We start from the raw sequence: 8,652 nt of genomic DNA, 5'->3' as shown, positions 1-8,652 counted from the left end.
GAAACTCTGAGTGCCTCTACACAGCAACATTATTTTGGAATAACTGATGTTATTTCAAAATAATAAAATGTGCATCTACAAAGCAAGCCATTATTTCAAAATAAAGTCGAGATGGAGGTCTTCTTACTTGGACTCCTGTAACCCTCATTTTATGTGCCAGGGAAGATAATGAAGCAAGTAATTAAGAAAATCATCTGCAAACGTCTGGAAGAAAATAAAGTGATAGGTAACAGCCAGCATGGATTTGTAAAGAACAAATCATGTCAACCCAATCTGATAGCTTTCTTTGATAGGATAACAAGTCTTGTGGATAAGGGAGAAGCGGTGGACATGGTATACTTAGACTTTAGTAGTACATTTGACATGGTCTTGTATGATCTTCTGATCAATAAACTAGGGAAATACAACCTAAATGGGGATACTATAAGATGGGTGCATAATTGGCTTGATAACAGTTCTCAGAGAGTAGTTATTAATGATTCACAATTATGCTGAATGGGCATAACAAGTAGGGTTCCGGAGGGGTCTGTTTTGGGTCCGGTTCTGTTCAATATCTTCATCAGTTATTTAGATAATGGCATAGAGAGTACGATTATTAAGTCTGCGGATGATACCAAGCTGGGAGGGGTTGCAAGTACTTTAGAGGATAGGGTCAAAATGCAAATCATCTGGACAAACTCAAGAAATGGTCTGAGGTAAATAGGATGAAGTGTAATAAGGACAAATGCAAAGTATTCCACTTAGGAAGAAACAATCAGTTTCACATGTACAGAATGTGATTGTCTAGGAAGGAGTACTGATGAAAGAGATTTAGGGATCATAGTGGATGACAAGTTAAACATGAGTCAACAGTGTGACACTGTTGCAAAAAAAGCAAACATGATTCTGGGATGCATTACCAGGAGTGCTGTGAGCAAGGCATGAGAAGCCATTCTTCCACTCTACTCTGCACTGATAAGGCCTCACTTGGAGTACTGAACCCAGGTCTGGGCACCACATTTCAAGAAAGATGTGGAGAAATTGGAGAAGTCTCAGAGAAGAGCAACAAAAATGATTAAATGTCTAGAAAACATGACTTATGAGGGAAGAGTGAAAGAACTGGGCTTGTTTAGTTTAGAAAAGAGAAAACTGAGAGGGGACATGATAGTGGTTTTCAAGTATCTAAAAGGGTGTTATAAGGAGGAGAGAGAAAAATTGTTCTTCTTGGCCTCTGAGGATAGGACAAGAAGCAATGGGCTTAAGTTGCAGCAAGGATGGTTAAACACTGGAATATATTGCCTGGAGGGTTGTAAAATCTCAATTACTGGAGATATTTAAGAGCAGTTTAGACAGACACCTGTCAGAGATGATCTAGATCCGTGGTCCCCAACACGGTGCCCGCGGGCGCCATGGCGCCCACGGGGGCATTTGCATGTGCCCGCCAGGTGCTCGGGGCTGGCCTGGCCCTGGGCACATGGCACACGGTGAGCGCCGGCCCCGGGCGCGCGGCGCTTGGCGGGGGGCGCGCTGGCCCCGGGCGCGCGGTGCTTGGCGGGGGGGCGCTTGGCCGGGGGGGGCGCTGGCCCCGGGCGCGTGGCGCTTGGCGGGGGGGGGGTGCTGGCCCCGGGAGCGCGGCGCTTGGCGGGGGGGCGCCAGCCCCGGGCGCGCGGCGCTTGGCGGGGGGGGCGCCGGCCCCGGGTGCGCGGCGCTTGCGGGGGAGCGCCAGCCCCGGGCATGCGGCGCTTGGCGGGGGGAGCACCGGCCCCGGGCGCGCAGCCCTTGGAGGGGGCACTGGCCCCGGGCGCATGGCTATGGGGGGGCCCCGCCCCCGGGCATGCGGCTATGGGGGGGCCGCCCCTGGGCATGCGGCTATTGGGGGGGGCCGCCCCCGGGCGCGCAAGTGTCCCCGCCCTCTGGCGCCCGGTGGGCGAACGGCCACGCCCCCTGGCGCCCGACAACCTCAAAAGGTTGGGGACCACTGATCTAGATTGTGCTTGTTCCTGCCGTGAGGGCAGGGGACTGGACTCGATGACCTCTCAAGGTCCCTTCCAGTTCTGGTGTTCCATGATTCTATGAGAAATAAAGGAAGTTGAAGGAAGAGTGCTCTTTCCTCGATTTCCTGCTGTATCATCATCATTTTCTTCTTCTTCATTTGTCCTTTGGGCTCCTAATGGAGCATAGGGCCTCCACAGTCATTCTCCACCTCTTGCGATCCTTAGCGATAGCCTTGATTTGATACCACATTAGCCCAGCTGCTTTTACTTCGTCCAGAAAGCTTTGTTGCCATGTTTGTTTGGGACATCCCCTTTTCCTCTTTCCCTTTGGATTCTATTCTAACACGTGTCTCATGATACATTCCTCATAATCCTTACACAGGATATGGCCTGCCCATCACCATTTTCTCTTCTTAATCTGGACCTCATTGGTTTCTGATTTATTTTGGTCCATAAGGTTTCATTTGGCATTCTATCATACCACTTTAGCTGGAGAATGTGTCTAAGGCATTTATTGACAAACATCTGATTTCTCTTAGTGTTGCTCTGGACAATGTGTCACACCTCCGAGCCATACAACAGCACTGATTTCACATTAGAAGTGAAAATTCATAGTTTGGTTCTTATTGAAATGGTTCTTGTACCCCAGACTGGTCGTAGTATGGCAAAGGCTTGTTTCTCCTTTCGTATTCTCACACTGATGTTCTCTTCACTTCCCTCATTCTTGCTGATAACACTCCCCAAGTATACAAATTGGTCAACCTCTTGCACTGCTTTTCCTTCAATTGTAATTTCACCTTCCTGTCTGTTGTTAATGCGCATCAACTTGGTCTTCTCTTGACTAATCTTGAGGCTCCACTGTTTCTTGTAGGGCATCCATCTTCTTTTGCATATTCTCTAATTTATCTGCAAGCAGGGCTAAGTCGTCTGCAAACTCTAGATCTTCAAGTTTCCTAGTTTGAGTCCATTGGAGTCTCCTTCCTGAGTCAGCATATGCTGTTTTTGTGACCCAGTCTAGGACAATCAGGAAGAGTAATGGAGAAAGAAGGCAGCCTTGGCGTATACCTGTTGTGACCTGGAATTTTTCCGACAATTTTCCATCATGGATGACTTGGAAGAAGTATTCTTCATACAGTTTCTTGATGATGGTAATCAGTTTGCCTGGAACTCCATAATGTTGCATGATGGTCCAGATGGACTGTTTGTCCACACTGTCGAAGGCTTTCATAAAGTCTGTGAAGTTGATGTAGAGTGGTGCTTGCTATTCAATGCATTGTTCTACGATGAGCCGAAGTGTTACTATTTGGTCTGTGCAAGATCATCCTCTCCTAAAACTTGCCTGTTCATCTCGTAGTTTGTGGTCTATGGTATCTTTCATTTGTTCCAGGATGACTCTGGTTAATACTTTGCATGGGATAGACAGAAGGGTAATCTGTCTCCACTTTTCCCACAGTGACAGATCACTGGATTTAGGGAGTTTCACTAGGAGCCTTTCTCTCCAATCCTTTGGAATCTCTTCTGTTGTCCATATCAGAGTTAGCAAACTGTGTAGCTGATCCACTATAGCAGCTCCTCCTTCTTTTAATACTTCAGGGCTGTGTCTAGATTGCACCCCTTTTCCATAAAAGGGATGCAAATTAGACACAGTGCAATTGCAAATGAAGCGGGGATTTAAATCTTCCCCGCTTCCTTTGCATAAACATGGCTGATGCTTTTTTCCGGCTCGGGGCTTTGCCGGCAAAAAGCGCCGGTCTAGATGGGGATCTTTCGGAAAATAAAGCCTTTTCGGAAAGATCCCTTATTCCTCTTAAAATCAGGAATAAGGGATCTTTCGGAAAAGGCTTTATTTTCCGAAAGATCCCCGTCTAGACTGGCGCTTTTTGCCGGCAAAGCCCCGAGCCGGAAAAAAGCATCAGCCATGTTTATGCAAATGAAGCAGAGAAGTCGAAATAGCTTAATTCAGCTTTTGGTGCTGTCTACACAGCAGGAAGTTGAAGGAAGAACTCTCTTCCTTTGACTTCCCTTATTCCTCATGAAATGAGGGTTACAGGAGTCCAAGTAAGAAGTCTTTCATCTTAATATTATTTCAAAATAATGGCTTACTGTGTAGACGTGCATTTTGTTATTTCATAATAACGTCAGTTATTCTGAAATAACACTGTTGTGTAGATCTAGCCTGGGATCTGGGCTGGCAGGGACTGCTGGCACCACTCCCTAGAAGAAGGCTTTGCTGATGCAGTGAAGCCACCTCCCTGGGAGCAGAGCAGAGTTGAACTTAAGCACTAGCATATTGGTTAATCGGTTGATTGGTTACACTTGAACATCCCTAGTTAATATGGCACATTCATTATCCAAAGTATTTCCAAATAGCATCAGCTACATTGGGTTTTCTGCACATATCAAACCCAGCCTGATTATCCATCATTATCAAATTGCCACTTATTTGTATCAGGCCAAATCCTGTGGTCTTTATTCAGGTAAAACTCCAGTTTTAAGTAAGAACTCCAGTGTATGATCCATTATAAATATTGAGTCTGGGGCCAAATACTCTCCAATTCAGGAAAGCATTGCTAGTACTCATGTGCCTAACTTCCTTTGAAATCACCATGATATAAACACATTTAAGTATGAGTGTTGCATAAATTGCTGGTTTCGTCCCCTTGGAGGCTAGTCTGATTTACCCCAAGAAGAGAGTCACACTTTCAGGCTGGGTCCAACTCAAGTTTATTGGTTGCAACCAAGGTACGGCTAAGGAACTCAATGTTCAAATCAGAGCCAACCCCCAACATCTCATAGGCAGGGGTTTTTATAGGGTTCACATCTTTCCTGGTTTAGGTGCCTTAACATGATAGGTTACTTCATCTTTGACATTTAGCATTCCTATAGGTCAGGTTAATTTTCCAAATGAGGTTAAATACAGTGCCTACTTGCTGACTTTGCAGTTACAGCTGTGATTACATTCATTCACTTTTGCTGAACAATGGGCAAGCCATACTTCCCTTTTTCCTTTCCTGCTTGAGCCGGTCACAAGTTTAAAGGATGTGGAATCTATCCATATCTCTACTTAACAGAAGACTGGTTTCACTTCCCCTCGTCTCCTTATTATAAGTTATTACCTGTGACAGGCCTTGACCTTTGTCATGTCTTACTCCTATACAAATAGCAAATATATCTAAGCATTAGCAATGTATGTATATTGTACGTGCCCCTCATAGGGGAATCAATGGCTCCGGGGGATTTGACTTCCCTTTTACACATCATGAGTTTAAATGTTGCCTTGAATAGGGATGGATGTAAATAGATGAATAAGCACATTTCTGAATCAGAGTCAAATCCCCCCATGAAATCATAAGTCATCCTCCCTGAAAAAAATAGTGCAAATTTCATGATTCTGATTAAAAATAATTAAGATTCCTATTAAAAATAAAAGTATTTTTCATATGTCATGTCAAGGAAGAAGAAACAATGTCAAGGAAGCAAGGGTTCTTAATGGCCTACTCCTGAAGCATTTCCCATAAAGCAGGGGTAGGGAACCTCTGGCCTGGGGACTGGATCTGGCCCCCAAAGCTAAGCCCCCTCCAGCTTTAGAGAGCCCACACTGGTGCTTCAGCCCCCTGCTGCCTCACCATGAGGCTGGAGCACACAAAATCTATTAGGCTGGTGTGAAAGGGAAATGTGGAGAGTGTCTTCTCATTTGTGTGCCCCAGGACTGATTTTTGAGTGGGTCAGAGGCCCAGTGCCAAGAAAGGTTCCTCGCCCCTGCCATAAGGTCTTATTGATGACAATACAAAGGTAGAGGCTGCAATTATAAGTATTCAATAGGAAACAAAGGAAGAGGATGGGAAGAGATGACTAATGAATCCCACTTTTTATTAAGTTGGAAGGTAAGTGTTTCCCATTGAACTATTTTATTCCCAATGAACTATTAGGTGCATTTACACCACCTCCTGAATGTTTTAAAATACTTTTTTGTACCTAATGTATTTTTCCAAGCAAAATTAATAAATAATAAATAATAAACAGTGAATAATATAGTAAATAATAAACAATAAATAATACTACTAATAATAATTTCAGCCTCGGGCCAGCCCTGAAATCCACACCAGACTTTTATCCATGCAATACTCATTGCAGAATCGGGGCTTTTTATGTCCCCTTCCATCGCTTAATAATTTACACAGGAGCCAAAACAATACGAGTGCTTTGCATCTACCCCTCCCTCTCTCCGATACAGCTGAACAACAATGCTCTACCCGAGTACCCCGAACCCCGCTCTTAGCAGCGCCCCAGCGAGGAGCGCCAAGTTGGATTGCCGCAGCTGGGGAGAGAGAGGGGCGCGGCTCCGGACTCCAGCCCCCACAATACCTCGCACGCTGGCCAAGCCAGCCCCGCAGTGTAAGGGGAGCTGATTGGCGGGAGGGCCGGAGCCTATCGCCTCCCCTCTCATTGTGCGGTGGCAGCTACCAACGTACACACACAAGGGGGCTCTGGGTAGCGGCCGCCGGCCTCGTTCCACCCGCTTCCGGGAGTCGCGGCGTCTTGCGGGTGCAGAAGAGCCATGAACCTGGGGTAAGCAGGGAACCGCCTGGCTTCGGGCTCCTCTGCGCTGGGCGCGCCTTGTCCCCGTGGCCGGGTTCGAGGCGGGGCTGCCAGAGGCAGAGCCAGGGCCTGCGACACGAGGTAACGTGAAGTGTGCGACGTGGCGAGTCGGCGTCTCAGAGGCGCCCCGGCAACGTCTCGTGCGCTCTCCCCTCCCGTGGGTGGTTTTCTCTTTGTTCGGGGCGTTCAGTGGGTGGCTGTGGGTTCCTCGCGACTCGGTGGTAACAGACCCCCAACCGCAGCAGCCGTCGGCTGGAGTCGTAGACTCACCGGATCGTGGGGTTGGAAGAGACCTCAGGAGGCCACTGATCTCCCAACTAAATCACCCCAGCCAGGGCTTTGTCAAGGAAACCTCCCTGCACATGGTGCTGCGTGGAGGGAGGATTCTGGTCTTTGCTCCCAATTTTTCTATCTGGGTTTTTCACCGGTGGTTTTTTTTTTTCTTTCCACAGTGAACACTACTTTATGGGTAGCCCATGGGTGATGCTCTCAGTGGTCAATTTATACGCTGTTATTTTCACTTTTACCTTTTCTGTGTGTTTGTGGCTGCAATGATGGCAGAAGCTCGAAGGGGCAGACACATGTTTAGCATATCTGGCATAGGAATGTGAAAGGTTAACTGGTAGAGGGGCTGGAGAAGCTCTCCACTTGCTGTAGACAGGGTGGGGCCCACCATGGACAGGGACTGCTCCCAGTGTTTGGAGCAGCCTTTGTCTGCGGCTGGTGTGTTGCATGCACGGGCTGCTCCATCAAGGCTGGAGGACCCCCGCTGTGGTGGTTGGAGTGCTCCAGCCTGGCTGCAGTGGGAGGAGGGGGAACAAGAATGATCCCCCTTAATTGGTGACTAGGTTAACCAATTACGTGGGATTTTACATTGCTAATCAGGCATAAAAATACCTTGCAATGCCAGCTACAAAAATGTCATGTGTACATCTGTTCTGACTTTCAGGTGATATTGTAAGTAAGAAGCAGGCAATAGTCTTTCCCATAAATGTAAACACTGGGATTCTCTGATCCAGCAACATCCAGAAAAAAAAGCGTCTAGACTGGCCCGATCCTCTGGAATAAAGCCCTATTTATCCGGAGGATCTCTTATTCCTACTTCAAAGGATCGGGCCAGTCCCAAGCCGGAAAAAAAGCGGCGGACATATTTATTTAAATCCGCGGGGGATATTTAAATCCCCCACGGATTTCCCTATTCCCACTTTCAAAATTAGCATGCCCCTTCCGAAAAAGGGGCCAGTGTAGACGTAGCCAATAAGCGTACTTTCTATCCCAATATCTACATCATTGATGAAGATATTGAACAGTACGGGTCCCAAAACAGACCCTTGCGGAACTCCACTTGTTATCCCTTTCCAGCAGGATTTAGCACCGTTAACAACAACTCTCTGACTACGGTTATCCAGCCAATTATGCACCCACCTTATCGTGGCCCTATCTAAGTTACATTTGCCTAGTTTATCATTAAGAATATCATGCGAGACCGTATCAAATGCCTTACTAAAGTCTAGGTATATGACATCCACCGCTTCTCCCTTATCCACAAGGCTCGTTATCCTATCAAAGAAAGCTATCAGATTAGTTTGGCATGACTTGTTCTTCACAAACCCATGGCATGACTTGTTTCTTCACAAACCCATGCTGGCTATTCCCTATCACTTTATTACCTTTATTACCTTCCAAGTGTTTGCATATGATTTCCTTATTTACCTGCTCAATTATCTTCCCTGGGACAGACGTTAAACTGACCAGTCTGTAGTTTCCTGGGTTGTTGTTCTTCCCCTTTTTATAGATGGGCACAATATTTGCCCTTTTCCAGTCTTCTGGAATCTCCCCTGTCTGCTATGATTTTTCAAAGATCATAGCTAAAGGCTCAGATACCACCTCTATCAGCTCCTTGAGTATCCTGGGATGCATTTCATCAGGACCTGGTGACTTACTGACATCTAACTTTCCTAAGTGATTTTTAACTTGTTCTTTGTGTATCCTATCTTCTAAACTTACCCTCTCTCTGCTTGTATTCACTACGTTAGGCACACCTCCAGACTTCTCGGTGAAGACCGAAACAAAGAAGTCA

The 8,652-nt window shown here is 46.5% G+C and overlaps 1 protein-coding gene across 14 annotated transcripts in view; it reads left to right on the top strand.

Annotated features, from left to right (window-relative positions):
* The first annotated feature begins 6,381 nt into the window (after nucleotides 1-6,381).
* CCDC66 (coiled-coil domain containing 66) overlaps nucleotides 6,382-8,652 on the top strand; it is a 79,786-nt gene continuing 77,515 nt past the window's right edge. For 8 of the 14 annotated variants that reach the window (XR_001368783.3, XM_014577397.3, XM_025188557.2 and 5 more), the window contains exon 1: nucleotides 6,383-6,542. Coding sequence is in view for 6 of the 14 variants with exons in the window: in XM_014577397.3 (XP_014432883.2) it covers nucleotides 6,532-6,542 (11 nt within the window). In the remaining 8 variants the exon portion in view is untranslated. Of the gene's footprint in view, nucleotides 6,654-8,652 lie in introns of all 14 variants that reach the window. The other 6 variants (XM_025188556.2, XM_025188560.2, XM_075938892.1 and 3 more) reach the window with 3 other exon arrangements.

This window comes from Pelodiscus sinensis, chromosome 11 (genome assembly GCF_049634645.1).
Source record: "Pelodiscus sinensis isolate JC-2024 chromosome 11, ASM4963464v1, whole genome shotgun sequence".
Taxonomy (NCBI): Eukaryota; Metazoa; Chordata; order Testudines; family Trionychidae; genus Pelodiscus; species Pelodiscus sinensis.
The sequence above is the reverse complement of the archived record's forward strand: the minus strand, read 5'-3'. Positions and strand labels throughout refer to the sequence as shown.